Here is a 25,042-nt window from a genome sequence, read left to right as displayed (position 1 = left end):
AGACGAGCAGAAAGTAGAGAAACAAAGGGAAAAGAGAAGATAAAGAAACGATTGCCAAAAAAAGAACTGCCAGGATCATTTGGCATAGCAAATAGACTGTACAGCATTATAGACAGGTATCTCACAGACTTAAAATGCCCTTAGACTGTTCTCCTGTATAAATAAATAAAAAATCTCTTTTTTAACATGGAAGTTATCTACAGAATCTAATTCAGACACCCATTAGTGTTTTAACCAAATCCAAATCCTTCGTTGGCTTCATGAATGGCAAGCAGTAGTCTCTCCTCCAGATGCTCTTTAGAGGGGTACTCTGGTAGATCCAACTGGTTAAAACTGCACACAGCAAATAATAGTTAAGAAGTGTTCACAGTATAACAAGTACAGAAGAAATACAAGTAGAATTCACAACACTCCCTCCGATCTCAAAGAAGGAAGTTTTTACTTGCTGTTAGTAGTTGAAATGTGATTCAGGATTAGGTTAATACTAATATTAGTCAACATTTAATTGAAATACTCAGATAAGAAAGCCCATCTCATAGAGAGGAGCGGTCAATTCAATTGAGTAAATTAGGATGCACATAAAAAGGAAAGCAAGAGAAGTAAAATTTGGAAGAGGAAGCAACATTGACTTCTACTGGAATCTTCAGCAATACAGGTAAATTAGAATGGCATCATAAATGAAAGAAGGTTAGAGTAACTTGGGAGAAGCAACACGGATGTTTTACTGGCAGAAATCTTCAGCATCACGAGGGCAATCATAATTTAGTTTCAGATGATTAAATAATTACCATGTATGTGCTGAAGGCAAGTGATCAGCACTGCCATAAGCTTTGTGGATCTGAAATTTCTGGGAACCTGAAATTCCTTGCAGTGCACTAAACCCTTCCAACGGCACCTGGAGAAGTTCACAAAGATTTGTTAGATGATTGCAGGAGACATTTAACATGCAACTATAATCAAATGAAAGCAACAAACTACCTTTGAGGTTCCAGTGACAAATTGAAGAAGGCGAGCTTTGTCTTCCTTGCTAAAAGCTTGAACAACTTCCCAAAACCACTGAATAACAGGTGAAGCTGGGCTGTATCCAGAATATTCTGTATTTGCCCTTAAGTCATCAACTGCAAAGCAAGGGGTAAATTAATTGTAAGAAGCAACTCTATCTTGATATTGACAATAACTATCTAAGATAGAATTACCACATGAATTAACAAGCAAAGGAAATAGTGAAACATACGATCGATGTCTGGAAGACCGCTAATTAACAACTCAAGTTCCTTGTCATGAAAAATAGAGATCAGCTCTCGCGGAATCAATTCACTGAATCCTTCCAAAAATGCATTTATCTGAGGACGGATAGCAGTCGTCAACCGATGCTCAGCAACCAAGTCAACATACTGTTGCTTATTTTCCTCAGTGACTCTGATATTTCGTCCACCCGGGATTAGTTCATAGTCAGTCACCTGCATTAAAAAAGTTGCAATCAGAGCCTTAGTAACAAAAATGCTTAAAATTCAATTGCCGCAGAAGAACTCATACCTCATTGCGTTCATAAAGTATCAACTTCTCTTCATCAGCATCAATACTGAATGTAAGGTCTAAAATATCACTTATGTCATTCTACACAAAACAAGAAACGTGAGCAGAGCAAACTTTTAACCATATAATCACAGAGAACAGAGAAAGCACTGCACCTCAAGCAGCCATTTCAAATTTTTGAAGTAGTCAGGATCAATAGCTTCAATATCATGATATGTCACTTTAGCACCAAGTATGTGCTTGTAGAAGGACCGTGTAAAATGAACATCAAGAAGTTGACCATCAAATAGTGCCTTGCCAACCTGGGATATTTACATAAAGCACATTAGTTATTGTTTAAATTAAATGACTCAAGCAAACAGAACCAAGAAGGAAAATACTCACAACTCGCCCAACAAATTTGAAGTATGAGAGGTGCTCAGTTTGGTAAACAGAGTTGGGATTTGGCTGAAATGTTGCTTCATTGCCAACTGTAGTAAACAATAGTGCTCCCTTGTCAAAAATTACTCTGGACAGTAACTGATACCATTCCCTAGTAAGTCCACCAGCATCAATTCCTTCTTCCCCTTGGAAATGTACAGTCAATCTCCCTTTCAATTCTTGAGTTGTCCTCATGCGAAGCTGATTATATGAATCTTCAAGTATATAAGCTCTTCTCACAGAAATTCTCAGAGGACTGTGATGATGATCGTGTTGATGTTTAATCTTAGATCTAAAGTATGACCTTTTATTGTCAAAATCAACAAAACGAGGAACCTTCAGCATGATGGAGAAAGACTTCTCCAGTAGTCCAGGATTCTGCCGAACAAAAGCATTAAGAAGTTTTTTGTGCTTCTCTGCAAATTTTACAAAAGCAATGTGCTTCTCATCAACTTTTGTTGCCGATGTAGGTGTTTTTGGCTGCATAGCAGATGCAGTAGCTTCTTCTGGATCAGGAACTGTCGCAATACTGAACTCCTGCCCTGCACCCAAATGCCCAGGATGCAACTTCTCACACATCACAAAAAAGGACTCTATGTACGGTAAAATGTTTTGTGTGCCTGCAGGGAGCGGAGGCATTGCTCCAGCAGGTTTAGATAAGGTAACAATGGATGAACGAGGCAGGTTGGGTGCTGTTTCAGAAAAACTCTCTATTGTGCTAATGCAAGTGCTTAGCTCCTGCCATAGAGGTTCTAAAGCTGTGTTAATGTCCCAAACCAGGGAGATAGTAGCACCGTGCTCCTTCTCAGAAATAATTTGATTCTCGTTGTTCTTGTCGCCAATTGAAGCAACAAGAGAGCTTAAGGCTTGTAAAACCCTGAGTATCACAGCGCCATCAGTTGAAGTGGTACTGAGCAGTGCTTTTTCCACTTCCCTAAACTTGTTTAACTCATCCATCGCAGATCTGGTCAGACTTTGCACAGAGCCAGCAAGCTCAGTAATAAATAAATGACAAATGGCAGGAGCTATGGCCACCAACTTTTTCAGTACCTCAGCTACCAAAGAGTAAGCATTGTCTGAAAGACTGATAAAAGAAGAAAGCATTAAAAAGCTTCAATAACAAATAAAGTAATACATTATTCAGCGAGACTCGAGTAAAAATAACCCACTGAAGGTTCAAAATTACTTGGTCATGTGAAGACAATAGCAAAGTATTAAAATATCAAATAAGTGCATGTACAACCAAACAGATAATTCAATGCCTGAAATAGAAGCCATAGGCACGGAAATTTTGACAAGACCGTCACACCAAGCAGTCAGTTAATTTACTGATCCCACTTTTAAAACAAGAATGAAAATATGTTAAGTGCAAAATTAGTAAAGTATTATCAACCTGCTGGCAAACACACAAGTCTCTAAATTAAGGAGTGTCTCACAGAAATAATATCTACAGAACTTGTCACATCAAACCATAGTATCTACAATTTCAAATACACATCACAGGATTAGGAACTAGCTTACCCTTCTCTGGCAAGCAATGAGCACAGGCGTCGAAGCTCTAATTGTGGTAGACTGAGTAGAATACTTTCAGTACTTTGGTCTCTGCTTGCAACAGAGGACGATGCTCCAGATTTGTCCTCAACCTCAGATGAAGCTGCATGAGATTCAGTATTCATTTCTGCAGCAGATTGGATTGGAGGACCAGTCAGTTGCTCTGTAGAGGATGTGCCAGGTTCTTCACGCGCATTTGATTTGCTTTCTGTGTTTTGGACTACAACATCTAGCAGATTTAACAGCTAGATACAAAAAGGAAATTAGTTAACGACAGCAAGAAACACCAGATAATGACTACTCAAAGAGACATCCTACTTGTGCAAACTACCTGCTCTAGATGTGCAACACTTCTCAAATAAAGGGGATGATTCAAGAGGCCCAAAAGCAATGCAAGAGATACTTGTCCTTCAAGCTGCCATCTATCTGGTCCATCAGCCTCAACCATAACAGCTTTTCCCCGCCTCTGATCTGGAACTATTGGCCCTTCCAGCACTGGTCGAGGGAGCCTGAATTCAAGTAGAGTCTTTGCAACTAAAGAATGGTTCTTTGCCAAGTATGTAAGTGTCTCAAGAACACGACGAGATAGCAATGGAGGAATTCCTACAAGCCATGAGATAAATAAAATTTAGCCAAGGCAAAAAACAACACAAATACAACAGTAGTAACAATAGAAGTGATACTGATGCATGATAAAAAGTTAAGCAAGATGATAAGGTCTCACCATCAAGATGTTGAGGACGCGAATACATCACATTACTTTGGCAACCATATAGTCGATATGGGGGTTCAGCTGTATTCAGATCATTAGCAGGCTGTCCGACATCAAGCATCAACAAGTCCATAAATATTTTCACTAAAGCAGTTCTTGTTTCTGCATGTGCACTGAGATTCAACATCAGCCTCTGTAGAGGAACTTTGTAAATTGGCTGCAAAAGAACCAGAGGTGTCAATGTTCAAATCATAGAAGCAAGAAAAACAGTAATTCAACCTCACCAAGTTTATACCTGGAATACGCGGAGCAACCGCACCAAAGCTCTTAAGCCCTCAGTGTCGACTAAGGGAGACCCATCTGCCTCCAGAGGCTTACTTCCAGCTGATCTACGTGAAAGGGTTCCACCAGCCCTGTCCAATTGTTCATTCCGCCTAGAGTCGCCTCTACGACTTCTAGGATACATACCAAAAAGTGTTCGGTTATACCTACGTGCAAACCTCTCACGCAACATATTTGCTTCCGCCACAAGAGCAGGTGTTAAATTAGCAAGAATGGCATCAGAAGATGTCAGAAGGACCTGCGAGATACAATGTCAGATCCAATAATAGCCATAAAAGGATTCAAGAAAACCAAACTAAAATCAGAACTTGAAAAAAAAAAAAAGAAATAGGAAAACAAGGTCGCTACTTGTAATAGAGTAAATGAAACAAAAATTCACATCGATTACACTTAATTCATCTAAAGAAGTACCTCTTCCCGTAGTTCTGAAGGGAATGTAGCAATAATTGACACAGTGTCCATCTCAACAGGCTGGCCTTCTAATTCTTGCGACTGCTGCAGCCGCTGTGCCCTTTGCTGTGCCAACACTTCTTCTCGGATGTCAGACGGAAGGGCTGCCAGAAATTCTGGATCAATATCTCCACCATTTTGAGGCTCAGAATTTGGTGGTTGAGTTGCTTGACCCTGTTGAGCTGAGAGAACCTCGGCTCGCAACTCCTCAGGAAGCGCCTCTAGAAATGCAGGATCAATTGATCCAGAATCAGCATCTACATTACGTTGCTGTTCATCATTGGGTCCACTTTGTTCTGCTTCTTGATTTGGATGTTCTGAAGCTTCAGATACACTGTGAAGGGCAATGTCCCTCGCACTTACCTGAGTAGAATTTCCAAACGATACATTAGTCCTCCTAATTCGAGCATCTGCTGAACCTTGTCTATCACCACCATCATCATGCCCATCGGCACTTCCAATTTCAACATCAAGACTTCGAAGACTTTCACCCAGAGTTGCACCACTTCCACTGCTTTCTTGGCTAACTGCCTCAACATCCCTTATGGCAACATCGTTCTGTTCAAACTGCATTTCGACAGGTTGAGATTGGCTACTTGGTGCATCTGTTCCCTGAGAAGACACATTTGCTACAGGTGTCACATTAGCACCACCAGATTCATCCAACACTGTTGAGGGGGTAGAGGCATCTCTGGCTTCATTGTTGTTATTGTTCTCCATAGCACTTTCAGCTGCCATTTCACCTGATCCAACAAACTGGGTGGCCTCACCTCTATTCTGAGACCCTTCTGTAGCATCTTGATCAGCTGATTTCTCAGGGCTAGGCCGCCTCAAGTGGGAAACAAGCAAATCCTCAAAACCCTGTGGAAGAGCAGAGGCACCTGATCCACCGCTTTGTTGGTTATCATTGGTCCAAAAATTGAACCGTTGGCCATGACGACTGCTCCGGAGAGAACGGAAAACAGAATCCAAGCGCGATGAGGTTCCTTCTGAGCTCCTATCGGAATAAGCATCACGGATACTCTCTGATGAAAAGGAAGAAAGCAATGAGATATTTTTTGAAACCAATAAACAAAAGCAATGAGATTTCTCATCAGATAAAAATTACGATATTAACCAGTAGTACAGATACCTGATTGACGTGGCTGACCCAACTGCAGCAAGGAAGAGGGTTCCACCAGAAGGGGATGTTGTGAAGGAGCAATGCTGTCACCACCTCTTCCCAAAAGATTGTAGATGGATGTCGTGCGACCCTGGCGCCTAGAGCCAAAAACTTCAACAGGCATAACATGTAAAGTTTCACTGGAGAGACTATGCTCTCGACCAAAAACTTCAATATGGTCAAATACATTTATTCCATTCATTCCATCACCCAGACGAAGTATTACACCATCCTCCTCATCCTCATCCTCTTCATCCATTACCTCCTCATCAAAGTCATCTTCATCAATCTCTTGGTCATCTTGATCAGTATCAGGATGTTGTAAGTGATGAGCTTCATCTTCCTCGAGGTCATTATGTTCTTCATCCCCCTCTTCGTCTTCATCAACCTCATCTCCTTCATCACCTGACATCTCATCATCATCATCATCGTCCTCATCATCCTCATCTTCATCAAGATGCTCTTGTACATCAGGCTGGATTTCAAATCTTATCTCAAGGCCATTTTCCAGATTTCTAGTGTCCTCATTACTTTCATGCATGTAATCATCTTCATTGGATGGACCAAAACCTCCATCAATATCCTGGTCATGTTCCATATCATCAGTGACAGCTTCAGACCCACCAAAGTTTTGAGCTGCGCCAAAGGGCTCAATGTGATCTGTTGGCACTGAATTCACATTAGGCTGTGATAAAGTTTCATTAGCCAGGACTGCAAGGGCATCAATAGCAGTTCCAGATTGATTATGATCCTGAGTTTTTGTTGACTGTTCTCCCCTTCCAGCATTGGACTCAGCCGCATGGACATGCTCCTTTGTTACCAACTCCAGAACTTTTACAACACCAGTAACAACCTTGGAAGAATCAGTATGATCCAGGTCCAAGACATGAAGAGCTCGGGTCAGAGATTGAACCAGACCGACATCTATGAAAGTAGCTGAAGCTTCTGCTGAGATGGAAGAACCTGTAGGTGCACGAGCAGTCAGTACATCACTGAGAAGATCAATAAAAGCTTGAATTTTGATTCCAGGTGCCCTAAAACCACTTCCAAACTCAATAAAATCACTAAACACACTGTTAATCTCAGTAAAGATTCTTTTCCTTGCCTCTGTTGAGCGAACACAAGATGCCACGAGAAACTGGCTAGCTCTGCTTGAAAGTTTTTGCCTCCAGTCCACATCAGTTTTTCTCTCTTTCTTAGAACTCTTGGTATACGGTAAAAACTTGTGAAGAATATGATGAAAAATTCCACCAGCAAGGTGCCCTGTCCGTAAAGGAACAGCTATGCAACTGCTAACTTCAGAATCTTTTCTAAGCAAAATGTGAACTGAAGCAGTATACATCAAAAGAATCTCAGTCAGAAGCTTCAAAATGAATACAATCTTAGCCATATATGCAGACAATTCATGGTTATCAGCTTCACTTGCTTCAGAAGCAGAGGCGATAGCTTTCCCTTTGCCCTTGTTCGCAGAAATATCAATCTCCATATCCGTTGAACCAAGGTTCTCTTTTGTTGCTGGTTCATCTTTCAAAGGAGGAACAAACTTGACAACTGGATCCAAGAGAAGCTCAATAACGCTTACAAAGCTGTGAGGCGGCTTTCGATGAACTTTCACATTCTTAGAACTCGCATCAAGACTCTTGCCATGCACTCCATGGCTCACATTACCAACACCAGACTTCAAATCTGCATTCTGCATTTTATCTTTGTCTTCTGATTTCTCTTTCTCCCTGTCTTTGTCCTTTTTGTCCTTCTCACGGTCCCTCAACAAGACCACATAAGGTCGTTCACCAACCATCTCCACTTGGCACACAGAACGAGCAGCCCGCATGAAAATCACTGGATCCCGCTGAATAACAGAAGTCAAATTCAACAGGAAATTACGAGGTGTGAGCCTTCCACTTGACTGTCTATTAGAAGCAGACACAACATTATGCCGTATCTCTGCTTCCATAGCTTGCTGTAGAGTCTGGGGATCCTCAAGAACATGTCTTATTATAGTAGCGGCGATGTTGTCAAACCCAATAAACAAGCTGCTGGTCGGCAAGGAAAGCAGCAACTGCAATCCACCGGCATCCAGAAAGTTAACAGCAACAGAGTGAGTTCTTGTAAGAGTTGCACACAGCTGCAACACAGCATGCATTGTTTCCGAGGGAAGCTGGTTTCTCATACAACCACAAGCTATTTCAACAAGCTGCTTCTGCTCTTGGACATCCAGATATTTTGGAGACAAAGAAGACTGCAACTTATTATACTTATCCTCGTTGATCGAAACTGATTTCTGTGTAGCGTCATCTCCCTTAAGCTGTTCCAGTATATCAGCATTCACCTTCTGATCCACTTGAGCAAGCCGATCAATAGCAACAAAAGCTGCTGTCACCCATTTGGGGACTTTCTCCCTATCAAATGTACTGGAAATCCATTGTGAAAGAAGATCAGATGAGACATTCACCAAACCATTCTTTGCAGCTATCTCTCTGGCATCAGTATCTTCATTAAGAATCAGAGCAAGAACATGAAAGAGATTAGAAAGAATGCTGCGGTTTCCATCCTCAGACATATTACTAGAAAGCTTCACTTGTTCAACAATAAAAGAAACCACAGCCGACCGATGTTCACCATCATTCTGGGAGCATATCATCACAAGAAGATCCCTGACAGGAAAAGCAAGAGAGTCTTTCATCTGTAGAAGCTTTCGGCATGTGGACAACAACTCATCAACAGGAGGAGGCTGAACCATTTCTTCTTCAATGGTCACGCTGCTTTCTTTGGGAACATCTTCCTTTGCCTCCGATCCAGAGTTCCCAAGTGACATGGCAAGGGCACGGGCAAGTTCATCATCTTCTTGTACTTCCTCTGGATGCGAGAACAACCACTCCATTGCCAGCTCAACACTGTTCGAACCAACCTGCCTCAAAGCCTCTTCTGCTCTATTCCTGGAGAACCCCATTTCAACAATTGTAGAAATTGTAGTTTCATTTGGGGGAGGACCAGACACACGAGCAGCAGTACTGTTTGTGTTTTTGACTTCTACTCCAGAGTAGATGTGCCTAATGATGTTGAGAACAGCTGCAATGAAATCATAATTGCATTCTGTGAATTGTGGATGAGTCCAAACGGGAAGTACAGTCTTCAATACCATGGATTGAAGAACCTTTACAAATGTCTCCTCATCCCGTGGAAATGGGATATCACCACTAACCAAAGGTTGAGTCAGTAAATGCTTTGTGAAAGGAGATAGAATTAAAGATGAAGTCGCCAGATGATCCATCAGCTTCCCATAACTACCTAAGGGACCATATATCCATGAACGGTCCGCATCCTCAACTCCATCCTGCCTGGTATGTGTCTCATCAGTCTCCATAGGAGAAGTAGGAGCTCTATTGACAGCAAAGAGCAACTGACTAGTAGCTTCAAACGTAGTTAACACTGACTGAATAACCCCACGCCCATAAAGGCAATTTAATATAACAGCATTGCAAGAATCAGGCTTGTCCAGCAGAATACCATCAATAAATTCAATAACCTTGCCAAAATAACGACATTTGGTCGACACAGATGCCTCCGATCCAGAAGTTACATGACCTCCAAAATTCATGTGATCAATAGCAATTGAAGCAAAAGTTGAAGCAACAGATTTTGAGGGAGCTGACACATTGAGTGTATCATCCCGCCTACGTGATGGAAGTAGCATTACCTTGCCCATCTCTTGAAACAAATGGGTGATATGGATTGACAGGGATTTCACCATATCACGGCAAGAATGATAATATGACCTCTGTTTGTCCTCTTTTCTATTACTGGCACCAGCATCATCAAGAGAACCTGCTTGTTGTGATTGATGACTAACTTCTATCCGGACATTTGAAGGACCATCGGTGGTCTGACGTTGCTGAATACTAGAAGCTCTAGTCAGATCACGATATAGATTGATCAGATCAAAAAACTGTGATTCAAAACTCCACCCTGACATCCTCCTGCGAAGTAACGGGTCAAGGAACTGTCTGAAGGAATTTAATCTTTGTTCTTCAGAATCAGTTGTACTCAATTCTGACTGCCGTGCCTCATCAGTTGCACCAGCACTACCTTCCTCAACATCAACCTTAGATTCTTCAAGCAACGCTAACTGCCAAAGAATTTCACGATGAATACGACCAATATCTTCCAAGACATCTTTGCTTCCATTTCCAAACTCTGTTAACAGAGCAGTTACCCATCGGTTGTCTTTGGAGGCAGCCAGAAATAAAAGAAACTCAACTAGAAAAAGTGAAGAGAATGTCCTATCTGGAGTACTTTTAGGATCCAACATAAAAGCACCAGAAACCACATCAAATCCAGACAGCGCTTTTTTCAAATGATCCTTGAGAAAGAAACAGAAAGCACGAGCCAGAGCAGCAGAGTGATGTTGGGTGAAAGTCTTGAAGACCATGGTGCTGTGTAATGCTATGGACATCCCTTCAGATGACTGTGCAACACTCGGCCGTAGGAGTAGTTTCAACAAAGATTCAATGCCCGACTTCTCCACAAATAACCGACAAGTTTCAGAGTTCTCCATTGTACGATGAACAAGTACCATCACATGAAAGACAGCCAACTGAATGAACTGTTCATCACTGATAGTTTCCCCAGAAGAATAAGTTGATTCAACCAATGAGCTGGATGCAACACTCTCTCTGTTATCTGTGTCCGTGTCCATTTCAGTAGTCTCACTTGATTTCCCTGATGACTCAGCATGTTCACCATCACCACGTGAAGCAATACTGTTAACAATCTCAATAATTAAATCCACTCCAGTACCTCTCAGTGAAGATACATGGCGTAACAGCTCTTCTACAGCATTTGCCAACGGGACAATACCTTCATTCATAGCTACCACGTACTTCTTGTTGGTAAATATGTCAACAAGGAAACGCAACGCTGAAGTTTCTTTTACCGACTCCAGTCCCTTCGGATTAAGGCAAATTGCACCTAGACCATTAGGCACACAAGTAAGAGCTTTTGGAGACGGTAGTATCCCAGATACCACTGAAGACAAAAAAGCAATAGGAAGACCCAACTCATGCAGAGCAGGAAAACATGTCGGGTCTTTGTGAATTATTTCACTCATAACAGTCACGGCCGAGGAATAGATATCCCCTCCAAATTTTTCCACATTACTAAATAGCAGACACAAAGTGGCAGGTAAAGATGCATCATTAGAACCCTGTGATCTGGCCGAATTTGCAGGAGCATAGGTAGCAGACCCAAGTGCCTTCAATAAGACCCTAATAAGTCTCTTTTGAGAATATATTTGTTCTTCACTAGATTTAAAATGCTCACCAATGACCATAGAATTGTCATCATCTCCAGCCACGGCAATCACTCTGTGCACTTCTATCTGTAACCTATTAGCCAAAAGCTCAACTCCACCTAGATCTTTGAAAAGGGTTACTGCTGCATTACTATAATCCAGAAGCTTTTGCAGTGTTTTCACAGCCAGGCAAACAAGATGTATATGTGCAGGATCAGCGTCCTCTACTAGAGGCAAAAAAGTTGGCACCATTCCAGACCCTCGAATAACACTACCGGAGCTTGAAGAGGATATGACATGTAGCAGGTAAAACTGCAGAACAGCTTCAACAAAGGATACTGATGACAAGTCATTTGAGCTGCTTAGTGACAAGATTGCTCTCTGTAAAACATTCAGGAGGATCATGCGATTACCACCAGCAAAACTGATGCTTGATCCACTCAAAATCCTTGCCCGCTCATGTGATGATGCATAAGCAGCTAATTGTGCCCCCAAGGCATTCATTGCTAGCGTTCTAACATTTCCAGAGATGGTTTCTTCAGATCTGACAATCCTGATCAACTCATTTGTGTATTCAGGTTCATTAGCAAAAAAGGACGCAAGTTCATCATGGGAATCACTAGCCTGGACAAGCACAATGAAAGCAAGAAGGCAAATCTTGCTGTAAAGTCTGCATACTCTGGGGGAACGGAATGCGTGTGCATATCTGATTCTTGTCAGCAACGCAAACCTTTGCTCAGGAGGAACATTGTACTGCTCAATACAGAACTTCATTAGCGACAGATCTTCTTCTTTCCGTACATGGAGATCAGGTATGTTAATTACACTCATGCTCGTTGATACTGCGCCATCCTCAGATTCAGCATTGCTTTGAGCATTGGCACTATGCAACTCAAAATAAAGGGTGGAACCCAAGTGATAAAGTGACTTGTCACCGTCATTTTCCACATTGGATGGAAACAAAGATAGGCCTTCATCCTGACTTCTTTCGTTTACAGTAACACAATAATACAAGCCCAGACCTTCTTCCTTGCTTCCCCACCCCTGCGCAAGTGACAGGAGACAGCTATTTATAGTACCACACCCAACCAATTTACCACTTGCATGTAGCTTCGATGGATTTATTTTTACTAATACAGCAAGAGTCTCTAAAGTTGCAATGAGGATCTCAGGATCTGTTGAAGCCAACAAAAGCATGAAATGCTGCCAGGTTCAAAGTAAATAAATTCAGACATCATCAGTACATGTGAATACTTGTTACAGACATTCATTCAAAAACGAGTGAAAAGTTCTAGTATCTCCAGCTTACCTCCAAGCCACTAAATGAACCCTTATTATGACAATTCTCTAGTATGATCTGCATCACACGTAAGATCTGTAGAACTGCTTGCTTGGGGAAAGGGCTATCATCTCCTAATATATTATCAGACAAGCCAAGATCTTTCCTACTACATAAGTAGGTCTTGAAATATGTATCAAAATGTAGAAACAATGGTCTCCAGTGATGAAAATTTCCCTGAAAAGGGAAGGCCAAATAAGTAAAAGTCCAAAGTATAAAGGCAGGATAAACAGAGGTAAGATGGATTTACCTTGCCATACTCCCAGCGGAAACCAGAAAGAGGTATTGCTATATCTTGTAATGGACACTGGATGACCTTGTCAATAAAGGCCTTTATTTTGGGGGCTGACATGAAGATAAATGCACAATAAGATCATAGCAGATAATGGAGAGAAGGCTTGAAAAGAAAGATAGAAGCAGGAAAGATAGAAGCGGGAATCTACTGCAACAGAGAACAGTATGAAAAGCAGAAGTCCATGCAATTCTTTCAAGCAGCTGAAGTCAAGACACTAATCAGATGATTTATTGCTTTATTATTTCCTTGCATATGACTAAATCGATGTATATTTCTAGATCCCTGAAAGGATGTTTAGAAGGCTCCCACAAACTTAAGAATTACTCCTACGAGAATAACCACAGTTCATCCAAATAAAATGTAAAAAAGTGCAATATACTATGGTATTGCCTGATTTTTCTTTTTGTTTTCTTATGATAGCTATGGTCTTGCCTGATGTTAAGGAACACAACAGTGCTAGAAACATAAAACACACCGAGAAAACATAAGAGTCACTAAACATTTTTTACCAAGATAAACAATAACAATCCTCAAAACACACCAGCATCTTCAGCTACATAAACGAGTACTCATTGAAAAGTAACAAGGAAGAGAATTACTATCAAATTCAATGATTGTCATGGAAATGCAATTGTGCAGAAAATCAAAGTGGGTTGTATTGCAACTTCCTATTTTTGGTGTAAAGAACAATGCATAGAAGATGCTGAACAGATAGTTGATCTCTTAGGATTCCTGTAATTACTCTTCTGTTTTGGCTTGTTACAGCCTTTTTATGGAGGTCACCAGCATATCCTAAATGCTGAGGAATACATCACAAGTTTCAACAAAAAAAAATGAATGGTCCAAGTGTGTATACGCGCCAAAGAATGATAATCAAAGATGCTAAAGAAGAGCCAATCAAATGGCTGAAAATTGTCGCAACCCCTCCCCCACAATTTCATAGAAACAACAGGAACTTAGATAGACTGCAATACATAGTAGAAGTATTCTTACCGGTACCCACCTAGTCAGGATTAAGTCTTTTGTATCTTTTTGGGAGAACGTAACTTATGTTGTATATATAAAAGATAGACTGCACACGAAAATTGTGTACTCGCACATATAGGATAAAGTCTTGGTTTGATCAAGTTTACATTAGCTCAGTTGTTGTCAAAATTGCTGGTTAGACTTGAATCTTAGTATGGGGACAAGTGTGAAGTAGAATAGCTTCTACTTTTAAGGAGCTCCTATTTGACTTAGGAGACAAATTCACCACTGTCGAATGAAAATGAGTTGGCTCGAAAAGTAAAACGGATACTAAGAATCAAATTGTTGATATCTACCATTAGCAGAACAAAACTGACTGGCCCGAGTTGAGAAAAAAAGAAAATAGAGAATCTATTGTTGACCTCAACTAGTTTGGACTTGAGATGTAGCTGATTGACAGATTGTTTGATATTGAGAAGTAACAGGGAAAAGAAAGGACAAAAAGAAATAAATGTATGCTTGCGAAATAATAGTATTACCACTGTAAGTTTGAAACAAGAAAAGGACAAAAAGAAAAATAATAGTATTAAAGTTGAACTTCAAGAAATAAATGTATGCTGGCGAAGTAATAGTATTACCACTGTCAGTTTGAAACAAGAAAAGGACAAAAAAAAAATAACAGTTTTGAAGTTGAACTTCAAAAAATAAATGCATGCTGGCGAAGTAATAGTATTACCACTGTCAGTCTGAAACTATCTTTTTTTCCAGATAGATCTCAGTTTGGTTTGTACTAAAACACTTCAAAAAATGTGATGATGGACGAAATGATATCTCCAAAAAGAAGAATTTAAGAAAAAGCAAAGCTAGTTTAATGGAAACATCAGATAACTCTAGCTCCCTAAAGGAGACCAAGACGAATGGATCTTGTTTATTTTGAGATCTAAATATATTTGAGATTCACACATGTACATTATACAGTTTCAATTGATAGTCTCATATTAGACCAGCTCCTGTCATATTCAATTCCAGAGTCATCCCATTTCATCATCCTATTAGCTATGAGGTTCTAAAGATAACATGCTAATGATCACAATAATGAGACTCAATTTTAGTGATATCCAACCAGCACCTTGATGTTACCATAACCAACCTCTCACCTCCTTACCGGCGCATCTGAGCAAATTCTCTTCACATACTCAAACCATCCTCAAAGGAAGGCATCAATCTACTATAATTTAGTCCTTTTTGTGCTTAAATGTAAAATGAGATTTTCTACATGTACACTAGTAGGCTTATACGGGGGGAAGTACTCATGCTACAAATACAATAGCTACGCCTTAGTCCCAAACAAGTTGGGTCGGCTCCCAATGGAAGAGGAAAAATATTCTTTTTTTTAATAGGTAAATAATTTTATTATCATTGGGGAAACCCCAAATACAAGCCATATACCAAAAGAAGTGAACCTACATCAAATATGGTTCTCAACAAAAGAGATTCAATCCTCTATACAAAAATGGACCTCGTAAGTAGACCAAATGAATCTAGAGATAAAACACTACTTGACATCTTTAAAAATCTTGTTTCAACCCTTCAAAACTCTTCCTATTTCTCTTTTTCTAAATGACCCACATGATTGCTAAAGGGGTAATCCTCCCTATCGTTTGACTTCTATTTCCCCTTCTCAGACCAACTTTGCAGAGCCACCTTCCTGTGCTTGGCATCACCCATTGCATCCCAATTAAACTGAGAGCCACCCTCCATAACCGACTAGCCACCTTGCAACGCTACAGGATCTACACTTTCAGCTAAATTCTTAAACATAAAACACCAACTAACATATGTGATCCTCCATGGAAAAAACATTCTTCTTAAAGCAACATCTAGTGAGTGTATTTATGAGTGGTTACTGGTTAGGGAACTTCATTAATCTTTATGCTTTGAGCCCTTCTAGTATCCTTAATATTTTCCGCTTCATTTAAATAATGTACCAAATTGTTCTCTTTGTTTTTAATTTATCTTTAATAATGTCCTACTAGCTACAACCAATGACTTCTTTGAGCAATGGCAGATATTTGCTACTCATTGACTGCAGAAATTGAATTACTCGACACAAAAAAGTCAAACGTGATCAGAATAAAAAATGTTGTGCATCACACAAGAAGTTGCTAGTTGCTACTTCACGCAGCACTATAGCCAATCCATAAATCCCCTATACATTAGCCTGCAACTTCAACTCTCATCAACTTTAACAGAATCCAATCTCAGATCCTAGGATCTAGAGCTAAGCATCTCCCTGATATGAGTGGTTGCAAAGTTGTGATGTTGACTGGTAAAGATTGGTAAAGATAGTCAAGATCAATATTATTTTTGATACATTTACTACCGGAACCTTAATATAGTTAGTAGTATCAGCTCTCAAACAAGCTTGAGACCATGTCGATATCAGTTCTGAAGGAAAGGACAGGTATACTTTCTTGGTAAAGAAGTATGGGTACATAGCTAATAGCAGTAACACAGAGCTGGAATTCCACCGTGGTAACAATTAGCACGACTGGGTACTTGTCATAGAAATTTCACAAAAAGAACCCAAAGGAATCATAAAAGCAAATAGCCGCAATTTCCAATAGCGACCACAAAAAGAAGCAAAAAGGTTAATCAACAACAAATTTAGCAGCAGAAAGGACCTTAAATGTAATTCCAGTGGCAAACCGAAGTAAGCAAAAATATAAAATCAATTAGATATTTTCAGTATCTTGTAACCAAATACCAAATGCAAAATCAAACTCGAGGTATGTTATAAATTCTGTTCTTGCTACACAAGAAAAATAATCAATTTTTGACTCACATGGCATAAATACACTTGTAACAGAAACATTAAGTTTCAGACCCAGGCATCATCAGTACACTTGTGACAGAGAATTTCCACGTACCAATCATAAGAAATAACAAAATTCAAAGAAAAAAAGCAGGTAAATGACTGATAATAAAAGTATAGATTACATAACAGTTAAAAACAATAAACCACATAGAGAAGAGGTACATTATGAAATATGATTTCCAATAAAAAATAAACCCTAAGAAACAACAGAACATACAATAATTAACTTCTGATTCTCAACTCCACAGCAAGACTAAACCCTAACAGCACACATTACACGTCTGGAATAAAACAACACTGAAAATGCACATTGTGAAATGATTCCAAAAAAAAACTATGAAAAGAAACTGTTCAACAACACACAAAAACAACCAAATGCATAATAAAAGTAAGAAAAACAAAAAAGGAACGAGTAAAATGAGTACATACAGGTTCAGAGTCGAGTTTAATAGATGGACCAATGGCTCCTTCGCTGGAGAGAAGTTGCCGTAACCTGGACGGCAAACTCGATCTTAAGGTCGTCATATCCAACCTCTACTTTCTCTCCTTGTATTCACTAACCAAAACACAAATCCAACACACAAATCAGAGAAAAAATAACAAAATCTCTGCACACATTCAAATACATCAGATAAAAACGCATAGAACATTAAATCGATCAAATAAACACACAACAAAAGCAGAATCGATAGTAACTGATTTATTCTATCGGTACCTGAATTAACAAAGTCACGGACGGGCGACTCATCCAGAGAGTGTGTAAAGACTGTACAGAAAATAGGGTTTATAGAGAGAAGAAGAAGGAGAAGAACAAGGAAAACCCCAAAGCCAAGAAAGAGAAAAATGGTGAGAAGGGGGGGTGAGGTGGGGGTAAGGGGGTTCCTTTTGCCTTTTGTGTGTGAAATTGGTCTAACTAGTACTAACCCTGGGAACGATGACAGGGGAGAAGCTTATATACACGTAGAGATGCACACAAATTGAGTCTTCTTCTATTTGAGGGACTTCTATTCAAGTCGGTTTGGCTATTTGGTCCTCTTTTTTTCCTTCTCTTCTAATTTTGCCTTTAAGAAATTATTTCTTAAGGTAAGTGTAATAATTTCGGAAAAAAAATTAAAATTAATTTATGTTTATATTTGATTTGACGTGTTAGATAAAAAAAATTTAAAATGATTTATTTTATTATTTATATTAAAATAGTTTGATTACTGTTTAAACTCATGAAATATTTTTGTTTAATTCACATCTGGAGTTCTTATTTTTGGTTTAAGACATAGTCAGCTTCTTAAATTTGTTAGTATATTTGATTTAGACGCTCGAACTAAGTTATGTTTGAATTGAACACCTCAACTCTTAATAAGGTGTTCGAATTAGATATTTTCGATTCAAATTATAGTTTAAAAAACATGTGTATTTCATTTGTCTATTAGGTAGTTAAATTGAACACTTAAAGTATGTCATCTCTTTTAAATAGAAATTTTCATAATCACAGAAAAAAATGAAAGTATCAAGAGTTATATGTTTTAAATTTAAAATTAGAATAATGCTAAGGACATAAATAATTTGTAAAGATAATAGTAATAAAAGAAATTGATTCATAGTTTGGTTAAGGGGAGAAAGTTACGCTTCATTGATAGGGGCCCAAAGTAAGATGAGAACGGTTGATTCAATCTGGAACAAAAACTCTCAATCAAGGCATGGATTCATAGTTTGATTAGCTGTGCAAGGGACGTTGTTGACTAAAAACATATTACAAAGATGAATATATCAGTGGATAACCCAATATGTAGTTTATGTGATGTGCAAGTTGTAGGGACACAAAATTACTTTTTTTTTAAATGTGACTGGAGCAGGGAAATCACTAAAACAATGGTTCAATGGGTTGGATTGTAGATTTCAATATGAGATGTTAAACAAGTACTGAACAAAATTATGAGGAAGAACTGGAAGCAACTGTACAAGGAGATAATCACAGCACTTTGAGGCTCAATAGTATATCACACGTGACGGACAATAAATTGGAGATTGTATAGGGGTATAATTGTGACTATATTACACAGATTAAGTAAAGTTGATGCGCCTATTTGGTTCAAAAAATTGTCATGTAATTAAAGCGATATATAAGGCTTAACTTACATAGTCCCCTTCTACGAAACTAGTTGTGAAGTTAGGTGTTTTTAGGTGTATTGATTTGATTGCTAAAAGCAATATTTATATTTGTTACCAAAAATAATAATAATATGATATTATCTTTAAATGTACGAATATTAAATTTAAGTGCTTGACATGTATTATATCATGATGGTGAAGAAAATAAAGTAAGGAGTTTTTAAATATTTTTATGAATTTTGGCTAAGACTTTCATCTTAATCTCATCTTCTGAAAAGGGATGTAAAATTAGCTAAAATGATTATATATTTTCAAGCTTATCCTAATAGTCTCATCTACGAAAAAGGAGATATATAATTATCTAGAATAATTATATATTTTTAGTGAAAATTTCATATATGACATATATTATATTAATATTTTCAAGTTATAGCAGTAGATTTAAACTTTCAAGTTGTAACATTAAAAGTTTCAGGTTCTAACAATTTATTTTTAAAAAAAAGTTATTTTTAATAATTGAAAACATTTGTTTTAAAAAAGAAAAAGATAAAAAAAAAACAAAAAGAAAAACATTTTTGAAGGCAAAAAGGTAAAAAACTGAAATAGGGGTGCTAATTTAATTTGAATTGAGTGTAGACAATTACTAATTAGCACGAATTAAGGAATTCAAACTTATTAAGAATATTTAGTTTCCTTAATTCACTAAAATTAGTTAAACTTAATTTAAAATTCTGATTTTATCCTTTTTTTTTTGTTCAACGTTTCTCTCTTTTCAATTTTCTGCCAAAAATCTTCTCACTGTCGAGTAATTGAAGTTTTTTTTTTTCTTTGAAAAATCTTGATTTTGTTGTGATGGACAACTACATATCAATATTAATAAAACATGGTGGAAGATGGGATCTTTCAGGTTAGTATTTATTATTGTTTAGTGATTGGTCAAAATTCGGTTTTGTTAATTTTTGTTCATAATACGTTTTTGTTAATTTTGTTCATAATACGGTTTGGTAAGTTTCTTTTTTTTTTTGTTGTTTGATTAATTTGTATACTGTCAAAATCATGATTTCGTGAGAAATATGCGCAATATATGAAAGTTTTGAGTATAAATGTATAAAATATAAATACTTTTATCGTTGTAGATGAAGTAGGTATAGTAAAATTGTAATATTGATTACTGTTTTCTTTTTTCGAAAATATAAATTAAATATAAAATGTTGAATGAATTTGGTAGTATAAATGTAATGAAATTGGTATGAAAGTGTTCACTAATGTGTAAAAAAGTTATTTAGATTTTTGAAGAAATGTATGAAAAGTGTTTTAATTTGGTATGAAATTTGAAATTTTATTGATTATATATGCTTTGTCATTTGTGTGAGAGTAATGAATTATTTGGTATGAGAGATGTATAAAATTGGTATGAATGATGATTGTTGTATGAAATGTGTATTAAGTGAGTATGAAATGTAAAATATTATTTTTTGTATGAAATTTATTTTGTAGTGTACTGTCTGAATGATATTTGTATGAAAAAATAATGACGAGTGTGTATAATTTTGTTGTTATTATAATCAATTTATGATGGAATAGGAAAATATGCAATTCAAAAAGTGTCGGAGCATAAATTGATACAAAAAAATATTGTTTCAGTGCGCATTATCATATTATATATAGTTTTGTAAAGTTTTTTGAACTTTTGTATCCTGTAATACTAACACAATAATTTATGATGGAACAGAAAAATATGCAATTCAAAAAGTGTCGAAGCATAAATTATTGTGGTCTGGTTCAAAAAGAATTGTAGGGAGACCACAACATGAACGTTGGAAAGGATTTACTGATGTGAAATGCAAGAGGTCTAAGGTTACGTGAAGTACATGTCGTCGGGAGGGACACAACAAGAAGACATGTTCAAATTACATTGCTGGAAAAAAAAAGACATATTTATTTTTATTTTGTTTTGATTGTTTTAATGTGGCAAACTCATGTTTTGATTTATTTTATCTTTTAAGTTAATGAATTATAATTTCAGAACATTTATTATGTGTACTAGTTAATCATTTGTGTATTAAGTGTTTTTCAAATGTATAGTAAAAAAACTAGATAATGATGGTATGCAATTGATATCAACTGAAAATTCAAATATTAGTATGAAATTGATATACATTTGGTATCCAACTGATGTCCCTGCGATAAAATTGAAAAAAAACTTGTAATTGAGATTTCAACTGAAATAGTCAACCTAAAACTAATTAATGTTGCATCTAATTTGTATACATTTGGTATCGAATTGATATCCCATTGGAAAGATTGAAAAAAGGGCATGTAATTTAGATTTCAACTGAATTAGACAACCTAAAACTATTTAATTTTATACCCAATTGGTATACATTTGGTATCTAATTGATATCCGATTGGAAAAATTGAAAAAAACATGTAATTGAGATTTCAACTAAATTAGTCAACCTAAAACTAGTTAATTTGTACCCAATTGGTGTACACTTGGTATCGAACTGATATCCCATTTGAAAAATTGAATAAAACATGTAATTGAGATTTCAACTAAATTAGTCAACCTAAAACTAGTTAATTTGTACCCAATTGGTGTACACTTGGTATCAAACTGATATTCCATTGGAAAAATTGAAAAAAACATATAATTGAGATCTCAAATGAATTTGACAGCCTACCAACAATATTCATGTTTCATTCCGATACCAACTTCATTTTATAAGTAGTTATAAATTAATTATTTCACATAATTTATACAAAAATTAAATCAATTTCATATCAACATTCATACACTATATATAAAATTCAGTCCAGACCAATATTATTCATGTTTCATTCCATATTCATGTACATAAATTTTAATAAAACAGTATACCATATTTGAAAAAAAATCACACCAATATTATTCAAACATCATACAAGATTTCATGTGCATTATGGCATTTAACAAACGACACTAAAATCAACTAATTGGGCTACTGATATCAAACCAATTTCATACCAATATCAAATAACACTTCATACCAGTTGAATACCAACATTCCATCACATTTCATACAATATTCATATATCATATATTAATGTCATATTCATATAAATATTATTCAAATTTCGTACAGTTTTCACATCAATATAAGTTTCGTAACAACAATAATCATAATACAATATTTTTAACACAAAAAATACTAAATTGAATAATTCAAAAATAAATTAAATAAAATACTTATCCTAACCACTTTTTTGCCTTTTTTTGAAATTGGGATTTCTGAGTCCTCCTTCCATGTTGTTCTTCTTGTTGATTGGTTTTGAAGACTTGACCAATTTCAACATTTGTTGCTTTTTTTTTTCTTTTTAATCTCACGTACGAAATCTGAATCCGAATCCAAAATAGAATGAGCCGCTTCTACAATTTTCACATTCTTTTTTTTTTCCTTTTTGATTTGCATGACTAACTGTTTTGTTTGCTTGACTAATCTTCGACTGAGAAGAAGCATCTTTTACCGGAATTTCATTATTTGTTGGCATTGCAGCACTTATCTCTAGTTCAAGAGCAGAAACCTTGGCCAACGCCTCTTCTCGAGTTGCCTGCTACCGACAACAAAAGAGTTGATAGAGAGAACAAAAGAATATAAAGAAAAAAACAGAATTCATATCTGACATTCTTTCCTGCACATATAATTTTTAAAACATGTGCTAATTTTAAAACAAATACAGATCCACTTCTAGCGGGGCACTATTAAGTATTCGCTTCTTCCAATTATCAAACATAACAAAAAATTCATACAGAAAGGAAAGTATGTTATCTTATTTTTTTCCTTCCACATTCATGGGTCTCAATCGTGAGTTCTGCTGATTTTCTTTTATAATGAAGAAGACGAACGTTGATGATGGTGAGAGAGAAAAAAATAATTCTATGTAAAAGAGAAACGTGGGGGTGGGGGGTGTGAAAACTGGAAAAAAAATCCCTAAAATAGTGTAAGAGATAATGACAATTGATTATCTTATTTCTCTTACTTATTAATTGTAAGGTAATTATAAAAATAATAACTAATTAATAAATTAAATAAATTAAATTATAGATTAAAACTAATATGTTAATACTTGTAATTAAACTGTTATAAGTAGTAATATAAATAAAGTACATCTAAAGGCTGTAATATTAAGCCTTAAATAGATATGTGGGGTGAATTTTCCATATTATGTATAACTTATATGACAACATTCATTTCCCGGTTAAGTTATTTTCTCAGTAATGATAATATGTAAATGAAAAATAGTTTATTCTAAGAGTTTTTTTATTTTTTTAAATGGTGAGTCCGTCGACTATTTTATTGATCAAACATTTAACCACACAAAATTCGGGCAAAGCCCACCAATCTAAACAATGAGGCCGGATTTAGGATAACCCAGCCTAATACTAATCGAACTACACTCTGCAGCTGAGAGTGTTCTCTACACTTTCCTAATTGTTGTCCACTCTTCTTCCCCGTATTGCCTGCCTCTCTCCATTGAAAATTGCATCTACTTCATCTCCTGCTATGAGTATTTCACACTTGATGGCTTTGTCCGATACAAGGTATGATCTTCTCCCTTTCCTCTTTTGCCATGTTGTTTCCTTCTAACCATTTTCGATCTATCTTAGGTCGTCGTGATTTCTCTCTATAGAGGTACTTTTGTGGACAAAACCCTCTCTGGTTGCTGTTGTTTTCCTCTATCTCCAGATGAATGACCCCGATCTTGCTATCTTCTCTTCTTGGTGGACATATTTTACAGCAACGATTAGTCCTAGCTAGACTTCCGTCATAGCTTCCATCATTCATCGCCCTAACACCGTTTGTTATGTATTTAACTTTACCATATTTATCTGCTTCCTCTATCAATCTCATTGTGTGGTTATCTTTCTTGTTTTAATTCTAATGCTTGGTATTTGAGCTTTATCCATGTTTCGTATTTTCTTCATGTTGCTGGGTAGTTCTTGAAATGTATTTTATGTCTTTGTGTCTTGTGTTTCCACCACCTGATTTGCTAAAGCATCTGCTAGGTTATTACCTTCTCTGGATGTATGGACGATGTTTGCATTTAACATCTGCATAATCATAATAATCTCCTCAACCCTCTCCGTAATCTCCCAGGGGATTCGCCATAGCCTTTGAATGATGTTCCTCATAATCAATGAATCAGTTTCGATAGTGACTCCTCTTAATCCCTTCTCTTGGCAGTGTTTCAAAGCACTATATATGGCCCTAGATTCAACTTCTGTATTTGTTGTTATACCAATTTCCTGATCTTCTGTAAACATCATATCGTAAGAGTCTCATCTACGGAAAAAGAGATATATAATTATCTAAAATAATTATAGATTTTTAAATTTATTTATAACCTATATGACAACATTCATTTTTTGATTAAGTTATTTTCTCAGTAGATAATATGTAAATGAAAAATAAATTATTTTTGGTGTCATAGTTCTTTACCAATGTAGAGAAGGTTGCACAATTATATGTTTGAATGTATAGCAAGTGCAACACTGAAAAATAATGACAAGTCATTTGTAAGTATTATATGTATTTGAATTGTTAGTCTTTGATAATTTAGTTTATGTAAAACAATAATTAAGTTCTCAAAGTGATCATAGATGTTTGTTAAACAGAACCATATAAGATGGTCATATAGCAATTGAGATTAAGAGATAAATAACAAAATTCAAATAGTACTTTCAATCTTTTATTAATCCCCCTTTTCGCAATAAGAAGAATATGCGAACATTTTCAAAATTTAAATATTTTGCACAATTTCATGATTTACTTCTCAATAAAAAACATATTTCAAAATTATTGATGCTATGGTTTTTTTTTTTCTCTGTTTTAAAGTGGAGATTGTTGGTCACTAGTTTTTTTTTTTGCTTAAATAATATATTTAAGTATAATATGATTGCAACACCAAATGAATAACTTAAAATTTTATTATATAGTATATTATTTGTATTTGT

The 25,042-nt window shown here is 36.5% G+C and overlaps 1 protein-coding gene across 1 annotated transcript; it reads right to left on the bottom strand.

Moving 5' to 3' along the window:
- Positions 1-51: 51 nt before the first annotated feature.
- Positions 52-17,819, bottom strand: LOC125814256 (E3 ubiquitin-protein ligase UPL1-like). Its single transcript, XM_049493718.1, has 18 exons — positions 17,657-17,819; positions 17,371-17,497; position 15,847; positions 13,053-13,147; positions 12,773-12,979; positions 6,144-12,666; positions 4,973-6,036; positions 4,515-4,799; positions 4,232-4,436; positions 3,839-4,110; positions 3,478-3,752; positions 1,921-3,040; positions 1,692-1,838; positions 1,537-1,617; positions 1,235-1,460; positions 979-1,118; positions 789-895; positions 52-333 (listed from the first exon to the last, which is right to left on the bottom strand). The coding sequence occupies exons 2-18, from the start codon at positions 17,464-17,466 to the stop codon at positions 231-233; spliced, it is 10,947 nt and encodes a 3,648-aa protein (XP_049349675.1). The 5' UTR covers positions 17,467-17,497; positions 17,657-17,819; the 3' UTR covers positions 52-230.
- Positions 17,820-25,042: the final 7,223 nt, after the last annotated feature.

The sequence above is a fragment of the Solanum verrucosum genome, unplaced genomic scaffold (genome assembly GCF_900185275.1).
Source record: "Solanum verrucosum unplaced genomic scaffold, falcon-dt-bn FXZP01000230.1, whole genome shotgun sequence".
Taxonomy (NCBI): Eukaryota; Viridiplantae; Streptophyta; class Magnoliopsida; order Solanales; family Solanaceae; genus Solanum; species Solanum verrucosum.
The sequence above is the reverse complement of the archived record's forward strand: the minus strand, read 5'-3'. Positions and strand labels throughout refer to the sequence as shown.